The sequence below is a fragment of the Heterocephalus glaber genome, unplaced genomic scaffold (genome assembly GCF_053883595.1).
Source record: "Heterocephalus glaber isolate CG9 unplaced genomic scaffold, H.glaber_assembly_v1.0 deba00001561, whole genome shotgun sequence".
In the NCBI taxonomy this organism is placed as follows: Eukaryota; Metazoa; Chordata; class Mammalia; order Rodentia; family Bathyergidae; genus Heterocephalus; species Heterocephalus glaber.
Window position 1 is genome coordinate 13269292 of NW_028258349.1, and position 19602 is coordinate 13288893.

General features: G+C 39.1%; 2 protein-coding genes across 7 annotated transcripts in view; one reads left to right on the plus strand and one right to left on the minus strand.

Annotated features, from left to right (window-relative positions):
• The first annotated feature begins 1117 nt into the window (after positions 1-1117).
• LOC101700230 (uncharacterized) lies at positions 1118-16511 on the plus strand. Of its 5 annotated transcripts, none has more exons than XM_087191212.1 (5): positions 1118-1620; positions 3628-3772; positions 11329-11455; positions 11716-11808; positions 13598-16511. In XM_087191212.1, exons 2-5 carry the CDS (start codon positions 3701-3703, stop codon positions 15934-15936), a joined length of 2631 nt encoding a protein of 876 aa, XP_087047338.1. In that variant the 5' UTR covers positions 1118-1620; positions 3628-3700; the 3' UTR covers positions 15937-16511. The 5 variants fall into 5 exon arrangements, with proteins under 5 accessions (XP_087047338.1, XP_087047337.1, XP_021095096.1 ...); XM_087191211.1 differs by having other exon boundaries at positions 1118-1587; XM_021239437.2 differs by having other exon boundaries at positions 1119-1825; positions 3603-3772.
• Positions 16512-18225: 1714 nt separating this feature from the next.
• The window catches only part of LOC101724372 (uncharacterized), a 35864-nt gene continuing 34487 nt past the window's right edge, over positions 18226-19602 (minus strand). For both annotated transcript variants that reach the window (XM_021239446.2, XM_087191230.1), the window contains exon 6: positions 18226-18545. The gene's annotated coding sequence lies outside the window, so the exon portion shown is untranslated. The remainder of the gene's footprint in view (positions 18546-19602) is intronic.

The window sequence follows — 19602 nt, forward strand, 5'->3', positions numbered from 1 at the left end:
CATCATCACCACCACAAAAATAACTCAAAAAACAAAAAACAACCCCCCCCCCCACATTACCCACCTGCTGGGACCCAACATTTTCAGTAGAGCACAGAACCTCCCGCTGTCAGGTAGCACCTCCTAGCATAAATAGTACCTAAACTGGGTCGAAATATTTTGAGGTTCACAAGATAAAAGGATTGCATCTTTACACCCTCTGACCTGTAGTCTCATAAAGGCTGTAAAGCAGGGGTAGGGAGGTTGGAGGTAGGGGTGGGGGGAGAGTTAGCGGCTTCATAATTTTCATATAGAAGTTAAGGAAGGTCAGAGACTGAGCTTAAGGCTTCATTTACATAGGAAGGACATTATTAATTACATTTATTTATTTAATATTTTGGTACCGGGGATCGAATTCAGGACCTTGCACTTGCGAGGGAGGCGAATTACATCTAAAAGTAAATAAAAATAAGTCTTTTTAAGTCTTTTACTCACAGTTGATCATATTAAACATTATTTTTATTGCTGCCTACTGTTTTTCTTGAGGTAGGTAGGGTGAAAGGTAATGGAAACTAACGGGAATTCAAATCTCCCTTCCTTTCACCAGTCCTTCTGAAGGGGACACTGACTTCTTCGCCTCTTCTTGGCGTATGTCTCAGAAGACTGAACAATACGTATTACCCCAACTTCTACTCTGATACTTTCTTCCATTAAAGATTGTACGGAGCTGGGCGTGATGTCGCACGCCTGTAATCCCAGCCCTCCGGGAGAATCACAGTAGTTTCGCATGTTTGAGCCAAGCTTAGGCTCTGTCTCAAAATAATAAAAAGGGCTGGAGATGTAGCTCAGCGGCAGAACGCTCCTTTGTTCAATCCCAGTACCGAAGGCAGCGGGTCATACCGCCCACACTGGGGCATACCACTAATTCTGACGTCTTAGTGTCGCTAGGGGTTTGACCAGGAACGGACCTCTCTGGGCCTCTCTCTCCCTGAGGGGTTTCTTCGTAGAGCGAGTCGTGCCAGCCTGATTTCTCCCTTAATTTCCGGATGGTTTCTCTCACGACCCTAATGGTTTTTCCTCCCATAGACCCCTATCTCCCGTGGTTTCTTCCAGCAGGTAATTCTCTGCAGCGTGCTGAATCCCCGTCGGCAACTATCTTTTCTAAATATAACGTAAAGTATAACATAAAACTCCAGACCCCACTTCAGTACCGTACCTTCCTCTTCCCGGAAGCCACGGTGCTGCGTTCTACGTGACAATCCCAACTCACTCTATGAAACGACGGGGGATCGACTTTACTCTGTACGGAACGGATAAGCTTTCACGATGGCATCCCACATGAAGAAGCACTTCTGAGCGCAGCCATGTTTTTTTCCGACAGCGCCTCCTTGTAGAAACTGCACAAACCTACAAAGATTTATCTGTGCCATGTTGACAGCTGGTTTAAGGCCGGCGATGTAATTCAGAGCATGCGCAGTACCAATAGCCCCTCTGCAGGGAAGGGTTTTTAAAGTCGGACCGGAAGTGGAAGTGGTCCTCGGAGGCATTTTCGTCGCTGCTAAGAGTATTTCCATATTTTAATAGCGAGGAACCGCTGAGAGGATTTTGGTTGGTTGCGATTAGATTTGTGGACTCTCTAATGTATGTGTGTGGGCGGGTATAGTTAGTGATGGGCTTTGGGTTCAGTGATTTTGACGGGTCTGTGACGTCCGTCGAAGGTTGTCAGTGACGAAGGTCTGTCCTGTCAGTGATGGGCCCCTTTGAGATGAGTTATTGGCATTTGGGGGAAAATGATAGGAGTTTGTGATCAGTGACCGAGGGCCTGACATGTCAGTTCTGGAGATCGGTGGGTTATGTGCTTTCTCACCAGAGTAGTTCAGGTCATTAATTTTCAGCCTTTAATAGAATGATTCACAACTTTGGCGTGTAGCGTTTTTTTACTGTTCGAATTTAAGTGGGCTTTTTAAAAGTCTTTTTTTTTTGACCCATTTGCTACTTAGAAGTACATTTTCTATTTCAAATATTGTCTGGATAATGATGGATTTTAAAAAAATGCCTTATAGTCTATTTTGTGGCCAGTTTTCTTAAGTATCACATCTGTTACATTAAAAATAGTATGTATTTAATTGTATTAATTATAACAATACAACTAATATATTTATATATATATTAAGCATATATTTTACATGTATATCGCACATCTCCTTACACATTATTTTAATTATAGGGGAAGATAAATTCATGCTGGAAAGATGATTTGTCCATTTGTCCTTTTGTCAGTTTCTGCTCTCTATATTTAAAATTATACTATTAGGAAAATATGTGTATTTTTAATAAAAGATATGACTAAAGAATGCAAAGGATATTATAGCAATTAAATCTTCTACAAATAATTTATAAAAGTGTTTATTTTCTCAAATGTTTTCCAGCTCTGTATATTCTTGCTTTTTAAAGTGTTTTTGCAATTCTGAGAGAAAATTATATTTACTCTAATGCATAATTGCCACTTAGATTTTTAATTTATGTGAATTTACATATCTTTTGTCCAGCATTTTAATAACTGGTAGACTTTTTAACATTAGAAATAACCTATTGTCACATAATGAAAAAATTCATATATATATGTATTTCAATTTTTATGGTATATTTTAACATATAATTAGTAAATATATAATTGGAAATATCAGTTTTTCCTTTTATAACTTATGTGTTTTTTCTCATGTGTACTAATATCCCTCCAAGATCCTCAGAGTTATATAAAGATAATATTCTTAAAATATTCCTCATTATATACATGTATTTAAGTGTTCATCCTACTTGAATTTGTCTACTGAGCAGTGTGTGATGGTGATCTAGTTTGTTTTATTCCATATGGGTGGACAGTTATATTAGCATTATTTATGCAATGAATGTCTTGCATACACTCAGATACCACTTTTTACACATATATAGATCAGTGTAGTCTGTTACATTGTTTCTTGTTTTGATTACATCATTTTTTATTTGGTCTAATATCTGATAGTGATATTGTGGTGATTACTAATATTTATTGATTGATTCTTGGGTGCTAGAAAGGTATTGGATACTTAAAAACATCATCTTATTTAATTTTCATGACTTTAAGATAGTTTTTATACTTATTTTTGAAACTTACATTGAAATAATTTAATATTATCATAGCTGAAAAGAGGCTTAGTTACAATTCAAATCTGTAGTAATGTTACTCCAAATCCCATGCTTTTCCGATATCTTATCATCACTAATGCCTGTCACACAAAGATTTTGTTAAATTTTATATTCTCCATAGCACATTTTCTTCAATGTGGTCCCTGTAACAACAGTTTTAGCATTATCCAGGCTCAAGTTAGAAATGCAAATTCTTGGGCACTACCTACTGAATTAGAAATAGAGGCGGTAATGCTGAGAAGTTTTAACTGTTTAACAAGATTTCCAGATGATTTGACTGGGTACTCAAGTTTGAGAACCACTATTCTGTGGTGCCTAGCACATTGGTGTATGGAGGAAGTGTTTTAAGTGGTGAATGTTATGACTGACTATATGGACTTGGCCTTTCCAGATTTATTGGTATCTCTGGAAAGTCCCTGAACCAGATCTTTTTCCAGACTCCAGGTCACCTCCTCCCAACAGCTCTGCTTCAATTCACAGTGGAACATTAAGCTTCAAGCTTCTGAGGGAAGCAGGGTTGAGACCCAGTGTGACCATGCCAACAAATTGGACCTTACTCCAGAAATCCACAGGTCTGGCTCCAGAGAATCATAGCAGCTCATGTGAGGTAAGGAAGCAGCACCCCATGGGTGGGAATTTATCCAGGGAGCAGGTATCTCTGACCTATCACCAGAGTCTTAGGGCAGAGTCACAGGAAGCAAAACTTGATCTTGTCAAGAATGAGCAACACATAGGTAATGTGTCTGTAGTGGACTATCAGGGAAGACTATTGTTTACTGTATATGGTCATCACACTATCTTGATCTTTTGGCTGTGAATAAAATTCCTAGTTAGAAATCACTTTTGTAGGATTTTGAAGGTATTTCTCCATGTTGTCTCAAACTGCCTCTCCACAAAAGTTTTCTCTCCTCTTTTTCAGATGTTAATTCTTCATGTTTTTCTCTACTATTTTCTATTTCTTTGCTGCTCTCCTTAGAAACTTTGTCCTCCAGCCTGTCTATTGAGCTTCTCATTCAAAGTATTAGAAAAATATAAAAAGTAACACATATGGAAGGTATTATGGTGAAAGAAGTTCAAGGAAAGATGAGACTGGCTCACCAGCGTCCGTCCCCTGTGTGCCCATGTCTCCCAGTAGAGATGATCAGTTTTATTAGTTTTCTTTGATTGCTTAATTCTGTATATAAGTAAAAACAATTATAATTTTTTCTAGTGATTTTGCGAAAGCAGATGTATACTAGATGTACTTTTGTACATAGTTTGATAAAATACAAAGCATATTATGAGCAACATTACCGTGGACGTTCATGTTATTTCTTCCTTTTCTGTTAGATATAGAAGCAGCAGTGACATTTCATTTCAGAGTTGAGTCAAATGTAGTGAGAGTCTCAGCTGAATCTCAGTGAACATCCACTTCTGTTTCTGTTGAACAATTTTATGGTTGGATATCTTAATAATTTTTGCCTAGAAGGTAGGACGTAAAGAATGAGGCTAAAGCTGTGATAAAAAAGTAGCATTCACTTGTATTGGGCAGAATATAGGGACATTTATTGGTTTTTGTAGTTCTGACTTTTGTTTGTATAGGACATGATTACAAAGTGGTGTTTGTTTTGTCTGGCACCAGGATAAAGAGTAGGTCTTGTTTGATGTCAGTGTTCTCTGAGCATACCATGAAGCTAATGCAGCCAAGCCAACTCCTCGGAACACTGAAGCCTAATTATACCAGGCTAACAGTAAGGTTTGAAGGGCTGCTTTTCTCATTTAAAAAAAAGGAATGGGGCCCGGGATTTAGCTCGGCAGTTTTGCTGCCTGCTGTGCAAGCTCAAGGACCCAAGTTCGATCCCCGGTACCAAAAATAAATTAAAAAATAAAATAAAATAAAGGAATGGAAAGAAATTGACTCAGAAATAAAGACCAAAAGAAAGCTGCAATTTTAGGAAAAGATCAAAGGGAATTTAAAATAAAAATCATCCAAAGAAGGATAGTTCATACTTATTAAAGGAATAACACACAAAGAATTATAAAAATCACCAACATTTATTTAATAATGTATATCTGAACTGTATTAAGTACAGAGGGGACTCAGGAGGCTGAGGCAAGAGGATCACCATGAGTTTGAGGCCAGTCTGGGGTACATAGTGAGTTTGAGGCCAGTCTGAACTATATAGCAAGATCCTGTCTCAAAAATAAAGAAAGAAAGAAAGAAAGAAAGAACAGAGGAGCAGAAATTATTAAATGTACCATTGGCCATTTTATGAACTACTCTGAAAGACTAATCAGAGATAAAATAATAATTTTTTTTTCCAGAATATTGATCCTGTTCTTTGACCACAATGTTAGATTAGAAATGAAAAGTTTTGTCAAATGCTGTTTTTCTGTGTCAATTGATATGATCATGTGATTTTTATCTTGCAGTCAGTGACTGAAATAGACTTATACCACTTAAAATAATTTAGAAAGTAAATTTATGTATATTTACCACAATTTAATAACATAAATATTTCAGTAAATACCACAGTGCATTTTAAAGTTTATGTGCTAAAGCTAAACTGTAGATGGTGGGGGTGGGAATATAGATTTAAATGACTTTAAGGAATCCTGGACATTTAAAAAAATAAACCCAAGGTATGAGTTATGGTTTTAATTGTTAAAACAGAACAACTCAGAAAATGTAAAATAACAATAAGGATTAAAAATGATAAGGGAAGAAATAAGTTACATAGGGGACAAAGACGATAAGTTGATAAAGATATTTGAAAGAAATACAAGTTGCTTCTATGTAGTGATGATCAAGAGAAAGAAGTAAGAGGGCCGGGGATTTAGCTCAGTGGTTCCACCGCCTGCCTTGCAAATGTAAGGACCCGAGTTCAATCCCTGGTACAAAAAAAAAAGAGAGAGAGAGAGAAAAGTAAGAATAGCTGCGTGTGGTGGCACACTCTGGGAGGCAGAGGCAGGTAGATTGAAAATTTGAACCCAGCCTGGGTAAGTTAGTGACTAAGTAAGTCCCTGTCTCAGAATAAAAAATTTTGAAAAGTGCAGCATCATTTTTTTTAAAGAGACATTTCCCCCTCTGTATATATATGTATGTGCATTATGCCGTTGTCAAAAAACTTAGTTGATCATATGTATTGGAATTTATTTCTGGGCTCTCTTCTGTTCCATTGGTCTGTGTGTCTGTTTTTATGCCCATTGTATACTCTTCCCATTGTAATATAATTTTAAATCAGGAAGTATGATGTCTCCAACTTTGTTGTTGGTTTTTACTCAGAATTGCTTAGGCTCTTTGGGATCTTTTATGGTTCCATATGAATTTTAGGATTGATTTTTCCATTTCTGTGGTGGCTACCTTTAACATTTCAATAGGGATAGCATTGAATCTATATATAGCTTTAGGTAGTATGAACATTTTAATAATATTAATTCTTCTGATCCATGAGCATGGAATTTCTTTCCATTTGTATCTCTCCCCTTTAGTTTCTTTAATCAGTTGTTTTTGTTTTTTGTGTTATGGGGGGGGTTTTTTTGGTTTTTTGAAACAGGGTATCACTATGTAGTTCAGGCTAGCCTTGAACCCACTATATAACCCAGGGTGTCCTCAAACTCTTGGCTATCCTTCTGCTTCAGCCTCCCAAGCACTGGGATTACAGGCATGCACCACTATGCCCGGCTTAATCAGTGTTTTATAGTTTGCAGTACAGAAGTCTTTTACCAGCTTGGTTAAATTTTTTTGGGGGGGGGTACTGGGGATCGAACTCCGGACCTTGCGCTTGCGAGGCAGGCGCCGGAACCACTGAGCTAAATCCCCAGCCCCAGCTTGGTTAAATTTACTCCTAAATTTTCTTTAATGCTGTGATAAATGAATTTTCTTGATTTCTTTTTTTGGTTATGTCTAATCCATTAGAAATACCATGTAGTTTTGTAAATTGTGTTTTGCAACTTTATGGAATTCATTTATTAGATCTAATTGTTTTTTTAAAAAGGAATCTTTGGGGGCCGGGGATTTAGCTCAGTGGTGCTGCCACCTGCCTCGCAAGGTCCAGAGTTCGATCCCCAGTACCAAAAAATAAATAAATAAATATAAATAAATAAAATATAAAAGGAATTTTTGGGTTTTTCTATATATGGGATCATGTCCGTGGAAATAAAAATAATTTTACTTCCTTTCCAGTTTGGGTACTGTTTCTTTTTCTTGTCTAATTGTTCTTGATAGTACTTTCAGTACTGTGTTAAATAGAGTGGTGACAGTGGGCATCTTTGCCTCTAGATCTTAGGGAAAAAACCTTCAGTTTCTCCCCATTTTATATGATGTTACCTATGAGGTTTTTGGGGGTTTTTTGGGTACCAGAGATCAAACTCGGGACCTGGCGCTTGCAAGGCAGGCGCAGAAACCACTGAACTAAATCCCCAGCCTAGCTATGGATTTTTTATAAATGGCTTTTATTGTGTTGCGGTGCTTTCCTTCTTTACCTAAACTATTGAGTTGGTTTTCTTCTAAGTCAGAAAATATGTTGAATTTTGCCAAATGCTTTTTCTGTGTCAATTGATATGAGCATGTGGTTTTTATCTTTCAGTCTGTATATGGCATGGAGTGTTACACTAGCCTTGCATGCCAGAGATAAATCCCACTTGATCACTCTGTGTAATCTTTTTGATGTATTTGGTGAATTTGATTTGCCAATATCTTACTGATGATTTTGCATCAGTGTTCGTTAGAGATATTGGCATATTGTTCTCTTTTCTTGTGGTATCTTTGTCTGGCTTAACTATCAAGATAAGGCTGGCTTCATAAAATGTATTAGAAAATATTCCCTCCAGCACTATTTTTCCAAGAATTTAAAAAGTGTTGGTATAATTCTTTGAAAATTTGTTGGAATTCATATATTGTCTAAATTCTATTATTTCCTTATTAATTTTCTATCTGGTTGATCTGTCCACTGTTGAAAGTACGGAGTTAAAGTCATCCCTTACTATTATTGTATTTTAGTCTATTTCTGATCCACCAATATTTACTTGATATGTTTTGGTGATCTAATATTTGGTACATATAAAATTGTTATGTCCTCTTGGTGAATTGAGCCCTCTTTCGTTAAATTATCATCTGCTTTGTCTTTTGTGACAGTTTTTAACTTGAAGTCTACTTTATCTGATATATTTATAGCCATCCCACTCTCTTTTTATTACCATGGAATAACTTCTTCTATTCGGTCTCTTACAGGCAGCATTTAGATGGATCTTGCTTTGTTTTGGTTTTGTTTTGATACTAGGCCTTGCTACCTTGCCCAGGCTGGTGTCAAACTCATGTGCTCAAGTAATCTTTCTGCCTCAGACTTCCAAGTAGCTGGGACTACATGCATGTGCTACTGGGAACAGCTCTGGATCTTGTTTTTTTTTTTAATTTCATTTAGCCTCTCTCTGTCTTTTGATTGAAACCTAGTCCATTTACACTGAAAATACTTATTAATATATAAGAACTTACTGCTGTGGTTTTTAAAAATTATTTTCTGGTTGTTTTATAGATCTTTTATGCTTTTCTCCTTTATTTGTTGTTTATCTTTGTGATTTAGTGATTTTTCTGTAGTACTGACTTTTGATTACTTTGTTGTATATCAATTTCCTTTGTGGTAAACATGAGGCTTAAATAAAACATTTATAATAGGCTGTTTTATACTGAGAACTATTTTAGTCACACGCAAAAACTTTAGAGATTTACATTGTTTTCAATACTGGGAATTGAAGCCAGGACCTTTGTACTGAGCTACACCCCCAGCTCTTTTTTATTTTTTATTTTGCTGAGTAGCTGACTTGCCCAGGGTTCAAAACTGTGATCTTTCTGCCTCAGCCTTCCAGAGTGCTGGGATTACAGGCATGTACTACCATACCTAGCTACAGAGTGTCCTTAAGATTATTTTAAATTCTTTTTCAGGCAATTTTAAATTTCCATTAATTTAGGGTCAGTTATTAGAGAATTACTGTTTCTTTGGTGGTGTCATTTTCTTGCTTTTTCATGTTTCTTTTGTCCCTGTGTTGATGGCTGCACATCCAATGGAAAAGTTACCTCTTCCACAAGATGGGTGTGGTTATACACACCTGTAATTCTAGGACTTGGGAGGCTGAGGCAGGAGGATCACTGTGAGTTCAAGGCCAGTCTAAACTACATAGTGAGATCCTGTCTCAAACAAATAAATAAAAAATACTTCTTATATGCTTTACAGAGTGGCTTTTGTAGGTAAAACATTCACCTGATTGAGAAAAGTATGGTAGCTCTGGTTCCAAGTAGATGGAGTGATGTGCTCCACACAGTTTTTTAGCTATGATTGACATCAGCAATATCTGTCTGAGCCTCAGCAGCCTAGGCTGTAGGAATTTATAGCAACAGTGTCAGCATGTAGGTTGTTAAGGTCCATAGCGGGAAGGGTTTTTGGGGTTCTCCTTTTCTCATTTTCCCCACAATGGTGAGTCTTAATGAGGGAACTTCTCATTGTACCAAGTCTGATGTGGTATACAAGCAACTAAAGCAGTACTGGGTTCTAGGATACATATGCTCAGGCTGGGCTTAGATGCTCACTAACCTATTGTGGCACCTGCGTTTTAGGGATGCAGGTTCACTCTTTGAGTCAGAATTGGATGCAGATTGTCCATAAAGCCAGACTCTGTGACTCTGAGGCACCTGCAGTAGCTTGGGCATGCAGTCTGGGTTATAGCTGTGATTCTGATCCTGGGGGCAGACTAATCACTGGCTTCACTCTGGGGAAGAAGGGGTGCTCTGGAGAGTTAGGCTTGGGAAGCAGGATACGGCTTTAATTCAGGAATCAGAGCTAATAGGGCACAGTGGCAACTCAGGGCCCAAGGCATGAGGCATTGCATAATGGTGACTCTTGACCTTGGATGGCACTACCCAGACTCCTCACAGCTAAGTGCAGCTACAGGAAAGACAAGAATGGCAGAATGCAGCTGTTTCTTGGGCCCGGGAGAGCAAAGCAGTACAGTTGTGACTATACTACTCGGGTTAGGGTGTGTCTGTCAGGGGTGTGTCTAAGCAGCTCAGACTCTAGGGCACCAGTCCAATTCCAGAGAAACAGGATACTTACTACCTCTAGGGTGGGGTTTCTCAGCTCAGTCAATGCTGTTTCCTTGCAACTTGGGATACTGTGTTAGCTCAGCCTGGGATATCTTGTTGCTTGGCTTGATGTGCTGTTTCAGCTCAGGCACAGGAAGGTGTGACTTCCCTGAATGAACAAGACACTTTACCCAGGGCATAGGGCATCACTTGACCTAAGGCCTCGAGGAGCAGGATGAGGAGCAGGGTACAGCAGCAGTTGGTAGGGGTAAATGGAATGGCTCTATGGTAGTTTGATCCCACCGGGTAGTTTGTCTCAGAGTTAGTAGGCCATTAGCCAGGAGTGGTTCAGTGACAAAGCCTCAGGGATGGAAAGGTACTCTGGCTACTAACCCCTGGAGCAGGATGCACCCAGCACAATGGTGTAGAGGGCAACAAGAGCCAAGGCACAGCGTCAGCTCCTCTGGGGAGAGTGCTGCTGTGTGTGCTCCAGGCAGTTCATTCACCTGGTTTTATCACCCATGAGGACTGTAAGAGTCCTCAGTGGAGAGGATGCACATGTTCAAGGGAATGATGATTACAAGAGTCTTCTTGCTTACCTTTTCCCTGCAGAGAAGAGTCTCCTTCTAGTTCTGGTATTCTTTTTTTTTTTTTTTTTTTTTTGTACGGGGATCCAACTCAGGACCTTGTGCTTGTGAGGCAGGCGGCAGAACCACTGAGCTAAATCCCCAGCATTAGTTCTGAGCTTATCTCTACTGAGGGGTGGAGTGGTGGAGTTTGTATTGCCTTTTGTTCTCTATGTGGCCATCCTGGGTTTTTGTGCTCTACACATTTTTTGCTACTCCTTTCATATGCTCTGGGACTCTTCTTTCGTTATTTTCATCAAAATCCAATTGTTTATTTGTTGTGTAAACTGTCTTTGTTGGTGGAATGAGTGCTAGGGTTTCTAGTAAGCCATCTTGCTGGCATCTCTCTCTGGGGGTGAGTTTTTAAAAGAGGACTTAAATTAACAAAAACAAACCCATGTTCCATGTTCCATACTTCTAAATATAATTTTTCCAAAAGCTAACTATTTACATTGAATATTGAACAGGAATTTGTCATTACAGGGATCAGTGTCCTTCAGGGATGTGACTATTGATTTCACCAGAGAGGAATGGCAGCATCTAGACCCTGGTCAGAGAAACCTTTACCGGGATGTGATGCAAGAGACCTACAGCCACTTACTTTCAGTAGGTAAGCACAGTCACCTTGGAACCTGTAAGGAGGCCTCTGTCAGTTCTCAATTGGATAAATACTGTGAGACATCTTAAATATGTGATGGTTTGAACCTGATTTGTTCAAGATTTTCTACCTCCTTTGGGCACTGCTAATATTACTCAGTTTACGTACATGGTTACTTTTCGTAAGAACAAACCCTCATTGAACAGTAAGTCTTGGTTGGACTCTGAAAAAGAATTAGCTGGGCCCAGTTCTTTATCATTTCCTTTGAACAGGGTATCAAGTTCCTGAGCCAGAAGTTTTCATGCTGGAGCAAGGAGAGGAGCCATGGGCATCACAGGGTGATAGCTCACATCAGAGCTGTCCAGGTCAGTGTGACCCAGGTAAAGGGGAGAGAAGGGATTCTCAGCAAAGGAATAGATCAAATATCAGCTGTTTTAAGATAGACTGTTGAAATGCTACTAAGGTGACTCTTCTGTGTTTTTTATATTTCGTGAGGACCCTTGACACTGACCCTTCAGAAAACAAAATACCTTCTAACTGAATGACCTTTGTAATTTCTGTCTTCTTCCCTGGCTTTCTGGATCAAGTGCTAATCTGCCTCATTAAAGATCATTCTTTCTTGATTATGGTCTTTTTTTTTTTTTTTGTACTTTTTCCATAGTTCTACTATCTTTATTTATACATTCAGGCATTTGTGGATCTGTTTTCTTTTTATGTTTTTTTGGGGGGGGTGATTTTTTTTTTGAGACAGGGTCTCATTATGTACTTCAGGCTGTCCCTGAACTCATTATGTAGCCCAGGCTGGCCATGAACTCCCAGCAATCCTCCTGCCTCAGCCCTGAGTGCTGGGATTACAGGTGTGTGCCACCATGTCTGGCTCTGTGGATCTGTTTTCTTTCCAAATTACTATGTGATACATGCTTACATTTGGGATAGTCTCCTTTTTATTTCATTTCACTGTGAGATGCTTCAGAACTTTATCTCCAACCCGCTCTTTCTGTTTTCTCCATGGATACTACCATGAAATTTCTCACTTCTTTTCAATTTCCTATGTGTCTCATCCAACTGATGACTTGGGGGTCACTGTCACTTAACCTTTGAGAATACCTATCTGTTGTGTTTGCCATTATTTTTTACCTTTCCTGAAATTATCTTCTAATGCTGCTTGAGGGACTCTACATTGACTAGGGTCCCTCTGCCTGGTTGCTTGGGCTTTTTTGCTAGTGCTTTATTTCTGTACTTGACCTGATGAGGTTTGAATTTAATCATAGCCCTCATTTTCAGACTCATCATCATGAGTTTGGCTGAGGATTCTTCTGTTTTTTATTTATTCCCTCTTCTCTCTTTTCCCTGTATCTCTCTCCTTTCCTACTCTAGGTAACTCTTCTATGTGATGAAAACATTTTAAAATTCATGTATGTTATAAAATTTAAATTAATTTAGGGATATGTGTCATTAGTTTGTATAAAAGTTACTTTCATTTATATCATATTTGTCTTTTTCCACATCTGTCTATAGTGCAATCTGTTCACTTAATTTATTTTCTCTAACAATTGAATTATATACAAGAATGTTTCATATCAACACCATCATCACCCCACCAACCTCCTAATCAGATTACTCACATTCACCTTTTTCTGTATCCAGTCTGGACGAGCCTTTTATGTCCTCTGCTAGGTGTTCTTTGAACTAAAATCACCTGTTTTTCATCTGAGATGGGGAGTCTGGATTCCAAACCTTACAATAGGGGATTTTCTTTTCAGTTATTTTTGTTAGTACATATTTGTAATGCATAATGTTTACATTCCTTGTTGGGACTTGGAATATGTATATAATACAGTTAATTCCTTTTTTCATTCCCTTTTTCTTCCTTCCTTCCTCTCTTGACCTACCTCTTGATCCCCCCCCCTTTTTTATGTGTTTGCAGTACATAATGCTTACATTCCTTGTGTGGAGTTGGTACATGTACATAACATATCTTAATTACTTTTTTTTATCCCCTGTTCCTCCTTTCCCTCCCTTCTCTCTCTAACTCTTGATCCCCATCCCTGTGAGAAACAACTGTCTCACAATGGGGTTTTTTAAAAAGTTTCTTTCTACATTGAGCAAGAAGGTGATTTTTTTAAATTGATGTTTTCTTGTACTTCATTCTAGAAAAATTGCAGCAGATTTGTGATCAGATAGAGAGCTATCAGCAAACAGGAAATAAATCATTCAGTGATGTTGCTTTCATCAAGAAAATGATGACTATAAAGAATCATCATGAATATAAGGATATTAGACAAATAATCCATGTTAGCCCAAACATTATTTCTTCTCCCAAAAGACCTCATCTGTGTGACTCTTTTGTGAATAGTCTGAAGCATAATTTAGGTTTACACAGTCATAATACAAATAATGCATCAAAGTACTTTAAAAAGATTATTGAATATGGTAAAATTTCTTCCAATACTGACCAGGAGTATACTCTAAGAGAAGAGAAATTATGGGGCCATAATCAATATGGAAAAATTATCAATTACAAACAAGCACCCTCTCAATATCAGAAAATTCATACTGGGGACAAATCCTACAACTGCGCTGAATTTGAAAAGATTGTCACTCAGAAGTCACATCTCAAGGTACAGCTGCAAGTTCATACAGGAGAAAAACTCTATGTATGTATTGAATGTGGGAAGGCTTTTGTACAGAAGCCAGAATTCATTGCTCATCAAAAAACCCACACCAGAGAGAAGCCCTATAAATGCAATGAATGTGGAAAGTCCTTCTTCCAGGTATCTTCTCTCTTCAGACATCAGCGAATCCACACTGGAGAAAAACTCTATGAATGCAGTGAATGTGGAAAAGGCTTTTCTTATAACTCAGATCTCATTATCCACCAGAAAATTCATACTGGAGAGAGGCACCATGAATGCAGTGACTGTGGCAAAGCATTCACACAAAAGTCCACACTCAAGATGCATCAGAAAATTCATACAGGTGAGAGATCTTATATATGCATTGACTGTGGACAGGCCTTTATCCAGAAGACACACTTGGTTGCACACCGAAGAATTCATACTGGAGAAAAACCATATGAATGTAGTATCTGTGGAAAATCCTTCATTTCAAAGTCACAACTCCAGGTACATCAACGAATTCACAGTAGAATCAAGCCCTATGTATGTACCGAATATGGGAAGGTCTTCAACAATAGTTGCAACCTCATTACACATAAGAAAGTTCAAGTTAGAGAAAAATCTTCCATATGTACTGAATGTGGGAAAGCCTTTACCTATAGGTCAGAGTTAATAATACATCAGAGAATTCACACTGGAGAGAAACCTTATGTATGTAGTGACTGTGGAAAAGCCTTCACTCAGAAGTCAGCACTTACAGTGCATCAGCGAATCCATACAGGAGAAAAATCATATGTGTGCATGAAGTGTGGCCTGGCCTTCATCCAAAAGGCACACTTGATTGCACATCAAATAATTCATACTGGGGAGAAACCCTATAAATGTGGTCACTGTGGGAAATTCTTTACCTCCAAGTCACAGCTCCATGTGCATAAACGAATTCACACAGGAGAAAAGCCCTATATATGCAATAAATGTGGGAAGGCTTTCACCAACAGGTCAAATCTCATTACACACCAGAAAACTCACACAGGAGAAAAAGCTTATATATGTTCTAAATGTGGAAAGGCCTTCACTCAGAGGTCAGACTTGATTACACATCAGAGAATTCATACCGGAGAAAAGCCTTATGAGTGCAGTACCTGTGGAAAAGCCTTCACCCAGAAGTCACACCTCAATATACACCAGAAGATTCATACTGGAGAGAGACAGTATGAATGCCATGAATGTGGGAAAGCCTTCAACCAGAAATCAATACTCATTGTGCATCAAAAAATTCATACAGGAGAGAAACCCTATGTGTGCACTGAATGTGGAAGAGCCTTCATCCGAAAGTCAAATTTTATCACTCATCAAAGAATTCATACCGGAGAGAAACCATATAAATGCAGTGATTGTGGGAAATCCTTTACCTCCAAGTCTCAGCTCCTGGTGCATCAGCCAATCCACACAGGTGAGAAACCCTATGTGTGTGCTGAGTGTGGAAAAGCCTTTAGTGGCAGGTCAAATCTTAGTAAACACCAAAAAACTCATACCGGAGAGAAGCCTTACATCTGTTCTGAATGTGGGAAGACATTCAGGCAGAAATCAGAGTTGATAACACATCATAGGATTCATACTGGAGAGAAACCTTATGAATGTAGTGACTGTGGGAAGTCTTTCACTAAGAAATCACAGCTCCAAGTGCATCAACGAATTCACACAGGTGAGAAGCCTTACGTGTGTGCTGAGTGTGGGAAGGCCTTCACTGATAGGTCAAATTTGAATAAACACCAAACAACACACACTGGAGACAAACCCTATAAGTGTGTAGTCTGTGGGAAAGGCTTTGTTCAGAAATCAGTGCTCAATGTGCATCAAAGTATTCACACTTAAACAGGATGAGAAAAAGCTTACTGAGGACATGTCTTACTGTACATTACTGCATCCATGCAGCAGAATAGTATGCATAAGGGGAAATGCTCACATGAGAATGTCATACATTACTGTTTAGAAGACGACCTCTAAGAAGGAATTGAATGTGGAGGGAGGCCCTTCTTACACTGTCATCAGCATCATTAAATCTGGGGCATCCATACTGAGAAGGAACTGAGTTTGATATTTTAGAACAAGACTTCTTATGATTATGAAAAGTATGATGGAACACTATATCCTAATTTTTAATAGGAAGGGTTATGTTAAGCCATGTTAATGATAGTCTTGTTGGTAGAATAGGTACAGTGCCAACAAATTGAATGACAAAACAATATATAGGAAATGATAAGTCCTCAGTTCTGGAAGTTGTTTGTTGCAAAACATTGTCTAACAGAGTTGTGGGTGTTTTTCTTTGGTGAATCTAACACACTTGTGTATATCCATTCCCCCACTGAGTACTTCTGTCAAAAAATACTACAATAAAAATATATTCCTCTGACACAGAGTGTATATATACACTCTGATGCAAATCTCAAGAGCGTATGTGAACTCTTCATTGTCATTTGGTACAGAATTGTAATGCCCCTCATTAGCCACTAGTAGTGTCTTTGAGCCTCACAAGCCATCAGCACATCATCTTCTGACCCCCCAGCATCATGTCTTTTGAACTTCATTACCTTTAGGAAAGCTTCTTGAGTAGGATTTTTCAGGTCATCTAGGTCAGCTGAAGTCTCCCTCTGTCACAGTTCTTCACGCTTATTTGTCTTCCTTAATGGCATGGCTTTCATAAAAACAAATCAGTGACCCATGAAAACAAGCCCCAACATACATTCACTGCTATGTCATGTCATGAACTCCACAAGGACTGTCTCCCCTGTGTGCCTCAAACATACTAATTCAGTTCCTTCCTCTGGGCCTATGCATGCACAGTGTCTGCAAAGGCCACAGCTTCATATCAGTGTAGCTTGCTCCTTAATATCTCTCCTCCAATGACAGCTTATCACAGCCCTTCCCTGCCTGGTTTAAAATTTCAGCCTCTCTTCCTTTTATCCTCCATAGCACCTACCACTATTATGCCCTGTATATTTTGCTTATTTTTCTATAGCCTCTACATTAGATTGGTTTTTTGTTTGGGTTTGATTTTTTGAAACAGGGTCTCCCTATGTAGGTCAGGCTGGCCTTGAATTCATGGAGATCCTCCAGCCTCAGCCTCCCAGGTGCTGGGATTACAGGCATGTGCCACCACGCCTGGCTACATTAGATTGTTTTTCCCATTTTCTTCACTGTGAGCTTAGACCTATGCCTGCCATACAGCAGGCATTCCATAAATGCACATTGTAGAGAGTTAATCTTATACAAATACTGCCTGATCCTTTTTATATTGTAGTATGGGAGACTCTAATAGGAAGAACCAACTCACATAAAACACAGCAGGCATTTTCACCTACAGTCTTTACTTGAGTTCTGTCCCTTCCCAGCCCTAAAGCTAAAAAGTCATTGTAAACATTCCTGATTCAGGAAAACGTGCATAGGACAGCTCACATAGCTGCTTGCTTCCAGGGTTTCATGCCACAATTCCAAAATCCCAAAGTTTCAGCTCCAAAATGACTTTTTAAAAAGCCCACTGTACCAACTCTGCACAACTCTGCTCCACTCAAACTGCATGTTAACAGGACTCCGCTACCAAAGAACCCAACCTACAGACCTGCTTATCCTGTCTTGATGGGTGTGCCTGAAGCCAATAGTATGAAGCCTGAAGAGCAGACATCATCTTTGAAAGTGGGGTGAGATACATAGTAATGGCTCAAAGATATTGGTGCATGTTTTCATTTTTTTTTCATTTTAAATAAGAAGTTTAAACAACAAGACACTTGACTTAAAGGGAAAACTATCTAGGATTCTTTTTCTTTTAAAGAGTAATTTAATCCTACATAAAGCAGATTGCCCTACCTATAACAGCTACATACAAAAAAGTTATAAAATTGTCCTTGGCTTTACAACGATAAATGAAAAACATTAAAATTCTCCAATCAAACAAGGTATGCAAGGATTTTTATGTTGTTGTCTTTTCTGTTAAAACAGCAAAATAACTTACTAGAATATAAAGATAAGAGCTGGTGAGCATGCCACTAATGGAGAGAGGGAATTATTTTCACAGAACCAGTATCTCCCCATCCCGTCTCCATCTGATGTCAATCAAAACATATTGTTGGCCATTTAGTAAAAAAAAAAGAAAAAAAAGGAATATGCTTGTGCACATACACCAGATACTTTATGTACAATAAAGGAATGAGGAAGGGGTAAACGAAAGAATAGAGAAAACTATACTATAGTAGTCAGGATGTCGTGGAACCAAATTGCAGTTTTCTAATTGAGAATGTATTCTTGGTCTGTAAGAACAGAGTTCTGAAGTAGAGTTGTTGCAGGTTCCCTTTTTAGTACACACCTCCTGTCTGCTGCTGGAACACATCAATTGTATCTTCGTCCTCCATTTCCAACTGTGCAGGTGTGTCTGTTTCATTGACTGGCTGTCCATCAAATCAGAATCTCATCTGCCTCATTGACAAACCCTGTTGTTCACAATAGGCTTTCATTAGTTTACTCAGTGGTGTATGCCTCTTAATCTTAAACTGCACCATAGAACCATCCAGCCCCGCCACCTTCAAATTAATATGATCGATGTTCTCAGTCTTGACTCCTTCCTGGGCTTTTCGTCAGCCATAGCAAGCGCCCGAGTCTTCTCAGCTGCCACTTCACAAAAGAGGTACCAGGTCCACACCGAATGAGCACACAAGCAGCTCCAGGAGTGGCAGAAGGAGGCGGCAGTGGTGGCCGAGGGAGAGGGCACGCGCATGTCGTGCCTGCATGTTCTCATTGAATGCTCAGCTAGGTGGCCCCACTGGAGCAAGAAGAATGACTTGCCTGGGGCCAGTGCATTGGTCATGCTGGGAGTGGAAAATAGTTGGGCTGTGCAGAGATGCCTTTGTGAAGGACAAAATGAGGAGGTGAGGATGTGGGTCAAGGGACAGGCTGGTTAAGGGAGCGGGGCTGGGTATTCACCTTTAACTCCCTACCCTCTAATTGAGGAGCATTTGGTGACATATCCCATTATACTCACATCAATATGTGCTGATCCACATTTAGTTCTCCTTCACTCACTGCTTCACAGCATCTAATAATCCACCATATTTCCTTCCCCATCATAGAGCAATGTTGCTCTACCATTACCTCCTTTTACCTCAACCAGCCCTGCATCTGAGGGTTCATTATTCCCCCAATTTAAGATGTTTTGTGACCCAGCATCATCCCCCAACTTAGGATGGTGTTTGCTGACCCCATAAGACGGGAAAATTTTTTTTTAGACAGTCTGGTTATGTACTTCAGGCTGGCCTTGAATTCACTATGTATCCCAGGCTAGCCTGGAACTACCAGTGATCCTCCTGCCTCAGCCTCCTAAATGCTAGAATTACAGGTGTGCCACTATGCCCAGCGAGCCTTCTCTCTTAACTCACCCCAGAATTCTGCCTAAATACCCTCTTTCTCCATTTCATTTTACTCCAGTAATAGAGATGTTCTGGAAGATGAAAGAATGAGCATCAGGGTTCAATTCCTCCAATTATATATGTC